General features: G+C 40.0%; 1 protein-coding gene across 1 annotated transcript in view; it reads right to left on the minus strand.

Annotated features, from left to right (window-relative positions):
* Nucleotides 1-18,424, minus strand: part of DNAH11 (dynein axonemal heavy chain 11) — a 313,588-nt gene that overhangs the window by 211,239 nt on the left and 83,925 nt on the right. The window contains 4 exon segments of the mRNA XM_060020402.1: nucleotides 9,798-9,924; nucleotides 11,506-11,597; nucleotides 12,674-12,898; nucleotides 15,041-15,163. Of these exon segments, the coding sequence (XP_059876385.1) occupies nucleotides 9,798-9,924; nucleotides 11,506-11,597; nucleotides 12,674-12,898; nucleotides 15,041-15,163 (567 nt within the window).

Below are 18,424 nucleotides of genomic sequence, written 5' to 3' on the forward strand. Positions count from 1 at the left end.
GATTCTGTATTTCTTCCTTAACATTTTCTTCCTTAACATTTTTAGCATGTGTATGTAAATATATATAGATATGCTGACAATACAAACTCTTGAGTTTTTAAATAACCTTTTGAAAATTTAAATAGAAAAGTTAAAAAAATCACATGTAATAAATTTTAGCAAAGTGAACAAAACTCTTGTAACCACTGAGACAATTAAGAAACTGAATACACCTGAACCCCCCCAAAAATCCTCATGGCCCATGTCAGTCACTAGTCCCTCCTCTCAAAAATGGACATTACCTAATAAAGCCCATATATCACAAACCCACAGCTAACATCACTCTCAATGGTGAAAAGGTGAAAGCATTCCCTCTAAGATCAGGAACAAGACAAGGATGTCCACTGTTGCCACTTTTATTCAACACAGTTTTGGAAGTCTTAGCCAGGGAAATCAGAGAAGAAAAAGAAATAAAAGGAATCCAAATTGGAAAAGAAGTAAAACTGTAAGATGACATGATACTATACACAGAAAATCCTAAAGATGCTACCAGAAAACTACTAGAGCTCATTAATGAATTCAACAAGTCGCAGGATACAAAATCAATGGAATTTCCTGGCAGTCCAGTGGTTAGGATTCTGTGCTTTCACTGCCAAGGATGCAGGTTCAATACCTGGTTGGGGAACTGAGATCTTGCAAGCTGTGTGGCACGGCCAAAAAAACCCCAACAACAACAAAACTGATACACAGCAATCTCTTGCATTCTTATACACTAACAATGAAAGATCAGAAACATAAATTAAGGAAACAATCCCATTTACCGTCACATCAAAAAGAATAAAATACCTATGAATAAACCTACCTAAGGAGGCAAAACACTTGTACTACAAAACCTATAAGACACTAATGAAAGAAACCAAAGATGACACAACAAATGGAAAGATATACCATGCTCTTGGATTGGAAGAATCAACATTGTGAAAATGACTATACTACCCAAGGCATTCAACAGATTCAGTGCAAACCCCATCAAATTACCAATGGCGGGCTTCCCTGGTGGCACAGTGGTCGAGAATCTGCCTGCCAATGCAGGGGACATGGGTTCGAACTCTGGTCTGGGAAGATCCCACATGCCGCGGAGCAATTGGGCCCGTAAGCCACAATTACTGAGCCTGCGCATCTGGAGCCTGTGCTCCGCAACAAGAGAGGCCACGACACTGAGGCCCGCGCACCACGATGAAGAGTGGCCCGCGCTTGCCACAACTAGAGAAAGCCCTCGCACTGAAACAAAGACCCAACACAGCCATAAATTAGTTAATTAATAAAAAAAATTACCAATGGCATTTTTCACAGAACTAGAACAAAAAATTTCACAATTTGTATGGAAACACAAAAGACCCCAAATAGCCAAAGCAGGCTCCCTGACTTCAGACTATACTACAAAGCTACAGTAATCAAAACAGTATGGTATTGGCACAAAAACAGAAATAGAGATCAATGGAACAGGATAGAAAGCCCAGAAATAAACCCACGCACCTATGGTCAATTAATCTATGACAAAGGAGGCAGGAATATAAAATGGAGAAAAGACAGTCTCTTCAATAAACGGTGTTGGGAAAACTGGACAGCTACCTGGAAAAGAATGAAATTAGAACATTCTCTAACACCACACACAAAAACAAACTCAAAATGGATCAAATACCTAAATGTAAGGCTGGGCACTATAAAACTCTGAGAAGAAAACGTAGGCAGAACACTCTCTGACATAAATCGCAGCAATATCTTTTTGGATCCACCTCCTAGAGTAATGAAAATAAAAACAAAAATAAATGAATGGGATCTAATTAAACTTAAAGACTTGTGCACAACAAAGGAAACCATAAACAAAACAAAAGGACAACCCACAGAATGGGAGAAAATATTTGCAAACGAAGTGACTGACAAGGGGTTAATCTCCAAAATATATAAACAGCTCATGCAGCTCTATGTCAAAAAAACCCAAACAACCCAATCAAAAAATGGGCGTATGACCTAAATAGACATTTCTCCAAAGACATACAGATGGCCAAGAGGCACATGAAAAACTGCTCAACGTCACTAATTATTACAGAAATGCAAATCAAAACTACAATGAGGTATCACCTCACACTGGTTAGAATGGGCATCATCAAAAAGTCTACAAACAAGAAACGCTGGAGAGGGTGTGGAGAAAAGGGAACCCTCCTACACTGTTGGTGGGAATGTAAACTGGTACAACCACTATGGAGAACAGTATGGCAGTACCTTAAAAAACTAAAAATAGAACTACCATATGATCCAGCAATCCCACTCCTGGGCATATACCTGGAGAAAACCATAATTCAAAAAATACATGCACCCCATTGTTCATTGAAGCTCTATTTACAACAGCCAAGACATGGAAGCAACCTAAATGTCCATCGACAGAGGAATGAATAAAGAATATGTGGTACAGATGTACAATGGAATAGTACTCAGCCATATAAAAAGAACCAAAATAATGTCATTTGCAGCAACACAGATGGACTTAGAGATTATCATACTAACTGAAGTAAATCAGACAGAGAAAGACAAATATCATATGATATCACTCATATGTGGAATCTAAATTTTTTCTTTTTAAAAAAGTTTTATTGAAGTATAGTTGGTTTACAATGTTGTGTTACTTTCTGCTGTACAGCACTGTGAATCAGTTATACAAATACATATGTCCACTCTTTTTTAGACACCTTTTCCATGTAGGTCATTACAGAGTATTCAGTAGAGTTCCCTGTACTATACAGTAGGTCCTTATTAGTTATCTATTTTATATATAGTAGTATGTATATGTCAATCCCAATCTCACAATTTATCCCTCCTCCCCTTTCCTCCCTGGTAACCATAAAATTGTTTTCTACATCTATAAGTGCAATCTAATTTTTAAAAAATGATAAAAACGAACTTATTTACAAAACAGAAACAGACGCACAGGTATTGAAATCATACCTATGGTTACCAAAGGGGAAACATTGTGGAGGAGGAGTAAATCAGGAACTTGGGAGTAACATACAGACACTACTATATATACAATAGGTAACCAACAAGGACCCACTGTATAGCACAGAGAAGTCTACTCAATATTCTGTAATAATCTATATGGGAAAAAACCTGAAAAAGAATGAATATATGTATAACTGAATCACTTTGCTGTACAGCTGAAACTAACACATTATAAATCAACTATACTCCAATAAATTTTAAAAAATGGATATTACCTTTACATAAGGGGAGTCATACAATATGTATTCTTGCATCTGCCTTCTATCATTCAACATCATGTTAGTGAGGTTTATTCATGTTATTATGTATAGCACCAGTTTTCTTCTTCATTGCTATGTGGTACTCTGTTATATGAATATTACACGATGTATTTACGCATTCAACCGTTCAGGAACATTTGGATTATTTCCAGTTTGGGGGTGTTATGGATAATGTAGCTATGAAAATTCTTGTCACATATTTTGGTTCACCTATGTATACATTTCTGCTGAGTATACACTAAGAAGAGAAACTGCTGGATAATAATGTATTATTATATTCAAATTTAGAAGATATTGTCAAACAGGTTTTCTGAGTGGTTGTACCAATCTACAATCACACTGGCTAGATAGGAACATTCCCATTGCTCCACATCCTTACCATTATTTACTACTGTGAGTCTTTTTTTTTTTTTTGTGGCACGCAGGCCTCTCACTGTTGTGGTCTCTCCTGTTGCGGAGCACAGGCTCTGGACGCACAGGCTCAGTGGCCATGGCTCACGGGCCCAGCCTCTCCGCGGCATGTGGGATCTTCCCGGACGGGAGCACGAACTCGTGTCCCCTGCATCGGAAGGCAGACTCTCAACCACTGCGCCACCAGGGAAGCCCAGTACTGTGAGTCTTTTTAATCTTAGGCTTTTGGTAGGTTTGATCTTGATAGCTCATCATGTGAATGTATGTATTTTTCTAATGAAAAATCATGTCAGAGTTTGACAAAATATCTGTACAAATTGAAAAAAGAGGGGGAAATGAACACATTACTAGGCAGAGTATTTCAGCCTAGCGAAGATTCAGAAACACACCAACTCATGATATTTTCACCAGTTCTCTCACACTCACGAATGTCAAAACAATGCATAGCTAATACGAAGGTATCTTCAGGAAGAAGAAAAACAAAACAAAAATAAAAAGAAAGAAAATAAAAAAAACTAGCTCCATGGATTAGTACTTGATATTTATCATTTTGGGGTTTTTTTGAATTTCAGGTAAAATCTTTTATATTACATCAGTAGCACATAAAGTCCTTGATATTAATGATTGTACATTCTGTACTTAGACATGTCTATGTGAATATATAACGTGCATCAGTTAGTTTTTGCAGTGTAACAAACCACCTCAAAATTTAGTGGCTTAAAAAAGCAACAATTTCAGAGTTCACAATTCTGTGTCGGGGCTTTTGGGTTCTTTCAGTTGGTCCCAGCTTGGCACCCTCACACCTCTGCAGTCCGCTGGTGATCGGTGGCTTCTCCCATGTGTGTGACGGTTGTCCAGCTGGTGGCTTGGGTATGGGCATGTGCTTCTCCTCATCCAGCAGGCTAGCCCTGGTTTAGTCATGAGGAGGTGGCCATAGGTTTCCAAAGAGCAGCAAGAGGGCAAGCCGCAGTGTACAAATGCTTTTCAAGCCTCTTGCTAAAGATACACTGGCCAAAACAAGTCACACAGGAAGCCAAATGGAGAAATAAGCTCTACCCCTTGATGCAAATTGCAGCTTCACATTGAAATGGCATGGATGAAGGGAGAGGAAGAATTTGTGGCCATTTTTATGTTCTATGCTAGCATTTTTCTTAGTTCTTTACATGTTTGCTTTACTGCTTGCTCAAAAATCAAAGATATAGTACCTACTGCTTTCCCCATTTGGTATATAAGGAAACTGAGGTTCAGAAAGGTAAAGCAGTAACATAGTCAATAATCAACAGATAAGGTAGATAGCTAGTGGGAAGCAGCCACATAGCACAGGGAGATCAGCTCGGTGCTCTGTGACCGCCTGGAGGGGTGGGATAGGGAGGGTGGGAGACGCAAGAGGGAAGAGATATGGGAACATATGTATATGTATAAATGATTCAATTTGTTATAAAGCAGAAACTAACACACCATTGTAAAGCAATTATACTCCAATAAAGATGTAAAAAAAAAAAAAGAATTATACGTTACTTTAATGATCCTAAAAATACTAATGCTGTGTTCATTTTGACCCCCAAAATGACAAAATAAGTGTTATGATAATAAGTAAAAAGGAACCAAATATTTTTGTGTCTTTCCAATATCTATACAAGGAAGAAAAAAAAAAAAATCAACAGAGCCGGGATTTAAACTCATGTCTACATGATTTCAAGGTTTCTGTTCTTTCCTACTATTCTACCTTCTGATGGATGGCTAACGTGCCTATTATGTCTAGCTCCAGAAAAGTTTCCTTTTCCTGTTTCATCCTCAGTGCCAACCTAAACTCAAGGGCAACCCCCTCCCTCCACTGTAGGTACCTGCAAGCCCTCCAACCTTCTACTCACTATAAAAAAGTAGGGATTTTTGACTGATTTTATTTCAACTAAAAGTCATTCACTCTTGCATGCAGCCAACTAACCACTTGCATCTTGAGCCTTTTCCTCTTGATTGTCTAAGAGCTACTGGTTTATTTATTTATTTTGGGTTGCACTGTGCAGCTTGCAGGATTCCCCCTCGAACCTGTGCCCGCTGCCGTGGAAGCATGGAGTCCTAACCACTGGACTGCCAGGGAATTCCCCCTCTTGGTTGTCTAAGGAGGACTAACCCATGTCAAGAAGGCTGTGACACACTATGAGTGAGTGCTGAGCTGCATCACCCTGATTCCTGAGATTCAGGTGGTGAGGCACCTTCACTCTACCATGGAGACAACCAAATGGAAGCACTATCCAGCAACATACTGAGCTTGTGGGGATGCGGGATCTTAGATATTTGCCCCCTTGAAGACCAGAAGTTCTTTTTATTACCTAATATTAAGCCCATTTCTCACAAGCACCTGTCCAAGTGCCAATACTGACATTCTATTAAGGGTATCAGTGGAGTGCCATCTGCCTCATACTGAAATTTGGGGGATTTCTCAAAAGACAAGCTGGCAGATTTCTTCTTATGTAGATTCGGTCCAATGCCACTGAAGGATATTTTTGAGGCAAACATTAAACATTTCTGAGCATATATATTCCTGATCTTGTCATTTTCGAAAATGCATTGTGGCCTCAACTGCCACAGTAGTGGCTTTCTAGTAGCCACGTTAAAACAAATAAAAAGAAACAGGTGAAATTAATTCTGATGTATTTTTATTTGACCTAATGTATCCAAAGTATTGTCACTTCAATATGTAATTAATAGAAAAATCACTAATGAGATAGTTTACCTTCTTATCTTTAAGTCTTTGAAACCAGCTGCATATTTTACATTCACAGCTTATCTCAATTTGGATTTTTCATCAGAAATACTTCATCTGTCTTTATGTTTCACAAAATACACAGTTGCGAAAGTAGAGTCACATTCTAGTTGTTTCAAACTTGTTTTCCAATAACTGAATCAAAGATCAGTTTTTCTAACATATTGTAGTTAAAAATTCAGCCCCTCAGTTGACACATTTCAGGTGCCCAATAGCCACACATGTGGCCCATGGTTACCCCCCGTCACACAACACAAACGCAGCTGATCACATGGAAAGTGTGTCATTCTTTAGTATACCTCTATCATGGGGAAGCTTTCACTCATCATCACATAGGAGATGAAGGAAGACAAAATGCACCAACGCTTCTAGGACAAAAAGATCTTTCAAGTCATAAGGAACCAGTGGCTAAAAACACCAAGTTATCAGCTATTTCAAGGCACAGTATCACAACCTGGAAGGGCACAATGGGGCCAACTGATGTTACTCAGGCTGACTTTAACCACTACATTCGTTTCATTGAAAAACACAAAAGGATGTTTTTCTAAGGTGGGGGAGAAAGCACAGAAGTTTAATATTGAATCATGTGCAACTTCATAACTACTGCGCCATGACCATTAATCCTGCAAATATACCTCTAAGTTTGTATTTCCATAAGTAACCACCAGAGATTTTGACCATGGAAGTTACACAGCAAAGCCACACCCTCAGTCCTTTAGATAATCTATGCCACTGGGAGGTCAGGGTGAACTCTAGGAGGAGAAAAGTCTTTAAAACTTGACCTTAACCAAACTTACCAACAGCTGAAACCCACTGAAGGCATTCTAGACACACTGATCTCATCACTCTGACATTCCAACTCAAGTATCTTAAATTGGGCATTTCTGCTTATAGAACACAGGATGTAATAATATCAGACTTTCCTGGCTGATGTACTCAGGCTGATCAAATTCCACAATCAACTGCAGAAACCCTCACTTGGACCAACACTGTTAAATTGAGTGTGGCGGGTGGAGGAGGGGGGCCTGAGGAATTCAAGTCATTCACAAGATGTCAGCATGACTCCTCTGCCCACAAAGGGTCATCTTTTCTGGGGCAATTGCATTCTTATCCCACAAGCTGCAGTTGCCATGTTATCTCCGTCACAGTACAGGGCACACATTCAGGATGTTAGCACAAAAGGCAGAGACGGAAAAGCTGTGTCTGGTGGCCTGAAACTGATTCTGATGATGAAAGAAAGAGTGTAGCAAGGCTAGGCCCTTTGGCATAACTGCTAAAAGCATTAACTATTCCACAGCAAGTGACCAAGGGCTGAGATCACACCTTGACTTTGCAGAACCACTGCAGGGAAAGAAGCTGACTGCGGCTCTAGATGACTCAACTCATCCTTAGCCCCTTTTCAATCCTTCACCCCAACAAGTTGCTCCCAGGTGGTATCTGCACTTCAGAGGCAGCTAAACACTTTCGCTAATGACAAACCTTTCCTAAAAGGGTGATAGCATTTGAGGTGAAATCGAATTGTTCAACGTTTAATTCGTGTAACAAAAGGATCTCAATGAAATCACATTTTGAGCAAAATTCAAAATAATGTATCTCAAATGTCAAATGTTTCAAAAATCGAATCATTTCAAAGCTGGCAGGTCAGGAGAACTGTGTACCGCATTTACTCTGGAGCCGCAAAGCCAGACCCCTTCAGCTCGTAAGCAGAAATACCCCACCTCCTTTTGTTGATATGACACAGACAGCACTGTTGTTAGTATTCATCATTATGGCTGTGAGCCATTTTGGAGATTCTCTATGCGGTGACCTCAATATTCAGCTACGTTAAAATTTAAAATCTTTTTAATGCTTACATTACCTAGTCATTCATTAAAGAGTGTTACTAGTACTACTACTGAGAAATGTACCTGAGATTCAGGGGTTTAGAACTTATGATTACAACACTATGAATTAGGTAGACAGGAAGACTTCCACGATAAGTCGCACTGGTATTCACAATAACACTCTGAAATACTGAAGTGATGCTGTGAAAATAAAAAGAATGATTTTAAAGGTACACCTTTTAAGTTTATATATATATATATATGTAAAAGCAAAACCTCATCCTGTAATTTAGGAAGGATAATGAAAAAAAAATGTTGGCATCAGGGATGGCAAGAACAGCCATCCATCTGAATTTAGCTCCAAAGAGAAATGATGAATGAGAGAGAAATAATCAAGATAAATACTGTGGGGGCTTCCCCGGTGGTGCAGTGGTTGAGAGTCCGCCTGCCAATGTAGGGGACACGGGTCCGTGTCCCGGTCCGGAAAGATCCCACATGCCGCAGAGCGGCTGGGTCCGTGAGCCATGGCCGCTGAGCCTGAGCGTCCGGAGCCTGTGCTCCGCAACGGGAGAGGCCACAACAGTGAGAGGCCCACGTACCAAAAAAAAAAAAAGATAAATACTGTGTCCAGAGAACAGTAGAATTCAGGAAACCGTAGTGTTAGGTGACACATATTCCAAAGAAAATGGCAGAAAAATACCTAGAGCAGGAACATGGAGACAAATCCACAACGATAAAGCACAACCTTTGGCGTCAAAATAATCTGTGATATATGGTCAAGTCTAGGAGTAACTGCCTATGTCAGTTGTAACAATTCTAAGATCTAAATGGATGTGAACAACTGAACAGATATAATGAAAGGCAACATCCACTAAATGTTTAGAGGAAGGAGAGCTTTGGGATTTGCACGAAGCTTGGTCTCTGATTTGTGCTCTCAGATTACAAAAGATAAGAGCTGCTTTTATTTGCTTTACATATTGTCATGGGTGCTACATTATTTTTGAATGGATAGGAGAAAATTAGAGTGTTAGGTAGAGGATGAAAATATACCAATACACCTCTGACAGCACTGAAGCCTAGTCCAGCTTCAACTATGAAGGTTACTCTGGAGTCAAGGTTGTTGTAAGAAGGTACCAGCCATGATCTCGTTCCCAGTGACTCAGTCTCCCCCAGGAAAGCTGCAAACCAGGCAATGGAGCTCCAGTCCTTGTCCCAGAATTCTGGGGGTTTGGAGCCAGTGTTTCTTCCATTAACTTCTTACCGGGCCCTAAGCCTTGTACATTTGCTGTCCCTTCCTTGTGTTGAGAACCAGGCAGTTACCTTTCCCAGTTCCTTGAGCACTGCTTCTAACATCCCTCTGTTGCTGCATTAAGAATTCTTACTGCATATTTTCCGGCTCCTGGTACATGTGACATGGTAGGTGGCATTTGACAATGATAAAGAAACTGTGACATTCCTTAGCTAACACAGGATAATATGAGACTCTCAAAAACAAATATTTACCTCCATAGGTTGAGCTCCCTTTGAGAGAATGTCAAGTAAGTCTGCGGAAGAGATGAAATAGAAGCGCGGAAAAGCCACACGCTTGGTTTCCAGGTACTCAGCAAGAGCTTTTTCACAAAGAGAAAGCCTGCAGGAAGGAATGAAAAATCATTGTAAGCATATCTTGCCCATTCATTTATTAAAACGTCACCAAAACCCAGAGCCTCTCATCTGTCCATTCACCACAAGAAGCTCACCATTTAACACAGAGCCTACCTCCCTCTCTTTGACATCATCGTCTTGTTCATGACTCGTGTACAAGTCATGCCAAGTGGGAGGAGAAACACACACACACCCATCGTTAGTTGAGACTAAATATAGATCAGACTTAAGTTGATGTTACTTATCACTTGTCTGTTTTTTGGAGGGAAGTGTGGACATTTAAAAAAATTTTTTTATTGGAGTATAGTTGACTTACAATGTTGTTAGTTTCAGGTGTACAGTGAAAACAGAATCAGTTATACATATACATATATCAACTCTTTTTTAGATTCTTTTCCCATATAGGCCATTACACAGTATTGAGTAGAGCTCCCTGTGCTATACAGTATATCCTTATTAGTTATCTATTGTATATATAGTAGTATGTATATGTCAGTCCCAATCTCCCAATTTGTCCCACTCCCCCTTACCCCCTGGTAACCATAAGTTTGTTTTCTACATCTGTAACTACTTCTGTTTCTGCTTTGTAGGTAAGTTCATTTTTACCCTTCTTTTAATGACACCTCTCATCAGCAGGAGAGAAGACCAGATTTGGCATCACTCGCCCCGAGCACAAAATGCTTTACTTAACACGTAATTGGTTTAAGGTCTTCCTTTTCCCACTGAATGTCTACAAAACACAAGCACCTTCAACTCTCTCTTGTTTTCAGAAGAGTCATAAGATCCAGAATCATTTCCACATTATTTTCTTAGCAGAGCAGAGATGACCCAGGGGCAGAGCCCCCAAAACCCTCAAAGATTACTGACTAAGAAATAATTAACTTCTGCAGAAATCCACACTTTTAAAATTATGGCCAACTTTCTCTCTAAAAAACTTCCAGATTATGAAATAATTGTATGCGATATATATTTTTATCTAGAGGGCTCCTCTGCCTTGCAATGAAAAGTGATCACAATTCCACACAAAGCTCTTCTTTTAGTGGCTGATCTGCCCATTTTTAATCAAAAGCCAGAAAATTCTTATGACCACTAGCTGTTGTATAATTTTATATAAAAATTACAAATGCCCTTTAGGACAAGGATTTCAAAAATACTAACATGCTGTCTAAGGATAATTTCTAGTATAATTAAACTATATACAAAATAAAGGACTTAAAATGAGTGCAATCCCAGTTCCTAGCATACAGTAGCTGCTTAATAAATATTTGCAGGATACTTTGATAAAAGAATTGATTAAACAACCATGCTGATTCTCTTGATAATAGGATATTTTAATTTTACTATAATGATATTCCTTTTTGGAAAACAGAAATATATTTGGATCTGTTTACATTAACTCACAAAATGTATGTACCACCTAATATGTATAAGGCAACTAGATAACTATAAGCAAAATTATAATTTAGTAGAAGTTGTTCGTACAATAACTTGGTGTTAAACACTATTAGATATTCAAAAGAAATCTCAGAAGTATAACAAATTGATCACTTTGTAGTTTTATTCTTACCTGTACTGTAAATCTTTAAGTTCTTCAAAGAGGTTAGGTCTGCTTGTTGCTTCTAAAACATTTTTTATTTTAGCTGTCCTGAACATTAACTCCTGAGCAAAAGTAAAACATGGAGCCATTGATATTAGAAATTACTTTTCTAAATTTTTCATCCATTTAGGGAATTAAAAAGTGAAAAACAATCAAACTACCGGAAAGCAAGATAAATGAGATTTCTAACACCACGTCTGTTCTGCTTTTAAACTTTTAGATGAACATCAAAAACAAAGTGTAATCACATAGTTTTTATCAATATAAATTCGATAGACATTACCACCACTCTGGGTCCAGGCAGAATTTCTCTCTTCTAAACCAAACGCACAAAAAAATAGAGAGACAGAGAACCAGAATCTTAAAGAATACACTCACATTGGAAAATGAGATGAATATGAAACAATCTACCCACTCTTTCCTCCTTAAAAGTTAAATAAAATAGAATTCCTCTGGTGTTCTGCTTTAGCTAGTAAGACAACAATAATTCATCCCTATTTCTAGATAAAAAGTAAAGCCATTATTCTCTGCTTAAAGTCTCTCAAATCATTTATTATATGTACATCTCCATGTGTTCTCTGTGGCTCTTATGAAACAAACCAGTAACTGATAGTATAACTTTGTTACTGGTTTCCCCTCCTCAGTGTCTTACTTCATGAAGATGAATCTGGCTCCCAGGCCTTACTGTTGGTGTAGGCCTCTGGGAAACATGTGGCCTGCTGCCTGGTTTTGTACGGCCTGAAGCTAAGAATGCTCTTTACGTTTTTAACTAGTTGAAAAAAATCTAAAGAAGCATAATACTTCGTGACACATGAAAATAATACGGAATTCAATTTCTGGTGTCTATAAAGTTTTACTGGTACACAGCCACACCCATCTGTCTATGTAGTGTCTATGTTTTCTTTCACAGGACAATGGCAGCCCTGCTGAGTTGTGACAGAGACCACATACAACCACAAAGCCTAAACTATGGACTATCTGACCCTTCACAGACAAGTTTCCTGACCTTGTCTCCTGAAATTCAAATACACACATATATTTTTCATAAATACAGTACCCCAAATCATGTTTCTTTACAAGATTTTTATATTGTTTGGACAAAGCTGTTAGGATAGAAAACAGCCTTTCTTCCACGAACCTTAAATTCAGCATCTACTCTGCCGAATCTCTGAGCATCTTTCACAAGCTGAATTCGAATATCTTCTGAATAAACAAAGATGCTTTCTAGGTGAGACCAAGTGCGCTGTACTTCCATCCAAGTAAAGATGACCGAATCTGCTGTGTTTAATTTGTTTTGCCAGCTTATGACTTGCTCAATGAAATATTCCACATACTTGCTTTGAAGCAGAGTCTGTAACTGAACCTAAAAGAAAGGCAAAGAATTTCAAATACCATCTAAATTGGTAGTCTGTAAGCATCAAGAGGGAGCACACTTCTTCTGTTTATTGCTGGATTCCTAGGACCTAGCACACGATACATGCAACAGGCATTCAGTAAGTATTTGCTAAGTGAGTGAATTAATGGCATTAAATATTACATAATAACATGTTTTTTCCAAAAGGAAAAAGACAAATATAAGCAACTACATGTAATGCGTCTTCTAGAAGAAGGCCACGTGTCTCTTGGAAGGCAGGAAAAAATATTGTGCACCAGGGTGCAGCTTTAGGAATTAAACTTTATTCTTTCATCCTCTCTCACTCTTCTTGGGGTCTCTGCCTATGAATCATCCTAAGGTTATGGGTCTTCTTTTTCAATATTGAAAATACGAAACAAACTTCCTTCCAGTTTGCTAAGACCTTAAGCTCCTGTTTTCCTCCTCTTTGAGTTTACTACCAAACTTGGCAGCCTTCCTAACACCAAGCCTTGCTTTAAGGTCGTGCAGTTCAGCGAGCACTTCCCATCATTCTCTGACACTGAAATTCCTGGAAGTCACTGAGAACAGCTCCTTTTCATCCTCCTCCATCTCTAAGTGTTTAATACATTTGACTATTCTTCCCCTCCCAGCTTTATTGAAATATTATTGACATACAGCATTGTGTAAGTGTAAAGTGTACAATGTGATGATCTGATACATGTATATACTGTGAAATGGTTACCACAGTAAATTTACACCTCCACAACCCATGTAACTGCCGTGTGTGTGTGTGCACGCGTGCTGATAACATTTAAGATCTACTCTCTTAACAACTTTCAAGCATATAATATACTATTGTTAACTGCAGTCACCATGCTGTACATTAGATGCCCAGAACTTATTCATCTTATACCCAGAGGTCCGGACCATTTGACCAATACCTCCACACCTCCCCAAAGCCCCAGAAACTGGTAACCGCCATTTTACTCTGTATAAGGTCAGCTTTTTTAGATTCCCCATATAAGCAAGAATATTCAGTACTTGCTTCCTCTGAGTGAACTACCTCACTTGGCATAATACTCTCAAAATCCACCCACATCATCACAAATGGCAGGATTTCCTTCTTTTTATGGCAGAATGATGATATTCCACTGTATATACACCACATTTTCTTTATCCATTCATATGTCATGGACGCTTAGGTTGTTTCCATGACAGTCGACTCTCCTTTGTAGGAGAAACTTATCCTGTGATTGCTGATGATACTATACAGTCTTCTTTTTCTACGATTTCTCTGCCCACTCCCTCTCTCTCTGCCTCCTTTATGTCTCCTGCTCTTGTTCACTACACGCAGCCTTTCCCAAAGCTCTATTCTCAGCTGGATTATCTTCTTTACGTCTCATTATCTAGCTCATCAATTCTCAAGACACCAAAAATGACCTCGCAAACTACAGTTCTAGACTGAACCTCTGCACTGAGCTCTGGGTCAGACTTTCCACCTTTACATCAATGTCCCTCACTTTAAATACACCAAAAATAATAGAACATCATCTCTTCAGAGCAGGTTCTTTCCTAAGTGCCCCATGTCTAATAATAATAACACTACTGTTATTATTTCCTCTGAATAGTTTGTCTCTTTCATCTTTCTTATGTCTCATGTCCAAAGAGATGCTAACTCATAACCTTAGAATTCAAGACCACATAGGCTGCGCTCTGGACTGTCCCTCCAGCCTTATTTTTTATTATTCCTATCAAGAAAATCTATATTCTAAGGAAACCAAACTCTTTAAATTACCTCTGAATGGCAGGTACTTTCTGGCATTCCAAGATGCCACTAACATTCTCCCCTTTGCTATAACACTCCTTTCTGATCACCATTTTTTGTTGAATACCAGCCCATCCTTCAAGGTTCAGCACAAGTACCACCACCTTACAAGACCCTTTGGAACCCTGTCTCTGTCTCCCTACTCAAGCGCAAGTTCCTTGAGAACAAGTGTTCATACTTTTTGAGCCCAAATGGTACTATGCCTGGAGCCTGGTACAAGCAGATGCCCAATGAATGAAGAAAGAAATATTGAGTATTGGAACTTGGGAAAAATCTAACATTGTAATTTAAAATGAAAAAATCTGTAATAAAAATATCCATCTTACTTGGTTGTGCTCTAGAGTTTCAAACAATTGTTCATCAAACTTCAGTAATAGAATGCCTGTCCGAGAGTGAACTTCGTAAGAGAACTCCATGGTTGCCCAGGTCTGGCTGATTTCAGTAACAACCTAGATGTAAACAGTATTTAGTTATGTGCACAAAAGTTTAATTTAGGACTGATACTTAGACTATCATCTGGAATTTTAAAAACTGTTTTTACAATTTGAAAAAAAAAAAAACAGAGGGACATCAAATATCACTGGCCTCAATTTTTTTCCTCCAAATAATTCACGGTGATGAGGTTTAGAGAATGAATTCCACCACACAAAAGGAACAAGTGTCACACCAATATCAAATTTTTTTTACTGGATCTGAGCTTTATATCCTTCACTGAAACACAATGCCAGAGCAGGAGGGGATTTAAAAGGTTATCTTAAAAGTCTGATAGACACTCAAGACTCAGAATCCGAGAGAAGGGGAAGATGGCGGAAGAGTAAGATGCAGAGATCACCTTCCTCCCCACAAATACACCAGAAATACATCTACACGTGGAACAGCTCCTACAGAACACCTACTGAACGCTGGCAGAAGACCTCAGACCTCCCAAAAGGAAAGAAACTCCCCCACGTACCTGGGTAGGGCAAAAGAAAAAAGAATAAACAGAGACAAAAGAATAGGGACGGGACCTGCACCAGTGGGAGGGAGCTGTGAAGGACGGAAGGTGTCCACACACTAGGAAGCCCCTTCGTGGGCGGAGACTGCGGGTGGCGGAGGGGGGAAGCTTCGGTGCCACGGAGGAGAGCACAGCAACAGGGGTGCGGAGGGCAAAGCGGAGAGATTCCCGCACACAGGATCAGTGCCTAGTGGCACTCACCAGCCCAAGAGGCTTGTCTGCTCACCCGCCAGGGTGGGCGGGGCTGGGAGCTGAGGCTCCGGCTTCAGTCAGAGGCAAGAGGCTTTTTCTTCCCTCTTTGTTTCCTGGTGCGCTAGGAGAGGGGATTAAGAGCACTGCTTAAAGGAGCTCCAGAGACGGGCGCGAGCCGCGGCTAACAGCGCGGACCCCACAGACGGGCAGGAGACGCTAAGGCTGCTGCTGCCGCCACCAAATAGCCTGTGTGCGAGCACAGGTCACTATCCACACCTCCCTTCCGGGGAGTCTGTGCAGCCCGCCCCTGCCAGGGTCCCGAGATCCAGGGATAACTCCCCCGGGAGAACGCACAGCACGCCTCAGGCTGGTGCAACATCCTGCCGGCCTCTGCCGCCCCAGCCTCGCCCCGCACTCCGTGCCCCTCCCTCCCCCCGGCCTGAGTGAGCCAGAGCACCGAGTCAGCTGCTCCTTTAACCCCGTCCTGTCTGAGCGAAGAACTGACGTCCTCCGGCGACCTACACGCAGAGGCGGGGCCAAATCCAAAGCTGAACCCCAGGAGCTGTGAGAACAAAGAAGAGAAAGGGAAAGCTCTCCCAGCAGCCTCAGAAGCAGAGGATTAAATCTCCACAATCCACTTGATGTACCTGCATCTGTGGAATACCAGAATAGACAACAACATCCCAAATTGAGGAGGTGGACTTTGAGAGCAAGATTTATTATTTTTTCCCCTTTTCCTCTTTTTGTGAGTGTGTATGTGTGTGCTTCTGTGTCAGATTTTGTCTGTATAGCTTTGCTATCACCATTTGTCCTAGGGTTCTATCTGTCCGTTTTTGTTTTTTACTTAAAAAATTTTTTTTCTTAATAATTATTTTTTATTTTAATAACTTTATTTTATTTTATTCTCCTTCTTTCTGCTTTTTCTCCCTTTTATTCTGATCCGTGGGGATGACAGGCTCTTGGTACTCCAGCCAGAAGTCACTGCTGTGCCTCTAAGGTGGGAGAGCCAAGTTCAGGACACTGGTCCACAAGAGACCTCCCAGCTCCACATAATATCAAATGGCGAAAATCTCCCAGAGATCTCCATCTCAACACCAACACCCAGCTTCACTCAACGACCAGCAAGCTACAGTGCTGGATACCCTATGCCAAACAACTGGCAAGACAGGAACACAACCCCACCCATTAGCAGAGAGGCTGCCTAAAATCATAATAAGTCCACAGACACCCCAAAACACACCACCAGACGTGGACCTGTCCACCAGAAAGAAAAGATCCAGCCTCATCCACCACAACACAGGCACTAGTCCCCTCCACCAGGAAGTCTACACAACGCACTGAACCAACTTCAGCCACTGGGGACAGACACCAAAGACAACGGGAACTACAAACCTGCAGCCTGCAAAAAGGAGAACCCAAACACAGTAAGATAAGCAAAATGAGAAAACAGAAAAACACACAGCAGATGAAGGAGCAAGATAAAAACCCACCAGACCTAACAAATGAAGAGGAAATAGGCAGTCTACCTGAAAAAGAATTCAGAATAGTGATAGTAAAGACGATACAAAATCGTGGAAATAGAATAGACAAAACGCAAGAAACATTTTAAAAGGACCTAGAAGAACTAAAGATGAAACAAGCAACGATGAACAACACAATAAATGAAATTAAAAATACTCTAGATGGGATCAATAGAATAACTGAGGCACAAGAACGGATAAGTGACCTGGAAGATAAAATAGTGGAAATAACTACTGCAGAGCAGAATAAAGGAAAAAGAATGAAAAGAACTGAGGACAGTCTCAGAGACCTCTGGGACAACATTAAACGCACCAACATTCAAATTATAGGGGTTCCAGAAGAAGAAGAGAAAAAGAAAGGGACTGAGAAAACATTTGAAGAGATTATAGTTGAAAACTTCCCTAATATGGGAAAGGAAATAGTTAATCAAATCCAGGACGCACAGAGAGTCCCATACAGGATAAATCCAAGGAGAAACACGCCAAGACACATATTAATCAAACTGTCAAAAATTAAATACAAGGAAAACATATTAAAAGCAGCAAGGGAAAAATAACACACAAGGGAATCCCCATAACGTTAACAGCTGATCTTTCAGCAGAAACTCTGCAAGCCAGAAGGGACTGGCAGGACATATTTAAAGGGATGAAGGAGAAAAACCTAGAACCAAGATTACTCTACCCAACAAGGATCTCATTCAGATTTGATGGGAGAAATTAAAACCTTTACAGACAAGGAAAAGCTGAGAGAGTTCAGCACCACCAAACGAGCTTTACAACAAATGCTAAAGGAACTTCTCTAGGCAAAAAACACAATAGAAGGAAAAGACCTACAATAACAAACGCCAAACAATTAAGAAAATGGGAATAGGAACATACATATCGATAATTACCTTAAATGTAAATGGCTTAAATGCTCCCACCAAAAGACACAGACTGGCTGAACTGATACAAAAACAAGACCCATATTTATGCTGTCTACAAGAGACCCACTTCAGACCTAG

The sequence above is a fragment of the Delphinus delphis genome, chromosome 9 (genome assembly GCF_949987515.2).
Source record: "Delphinus delphis chromosome 9, mDelDel1.2, whole genome shotgun sequence".
Taxonomy (NCBI): Eukaryota; Metazoa; Chordata; class Mammalia; order Artiodactyla; family Delphinidae; genus Delphinus; species Delphinus delphis.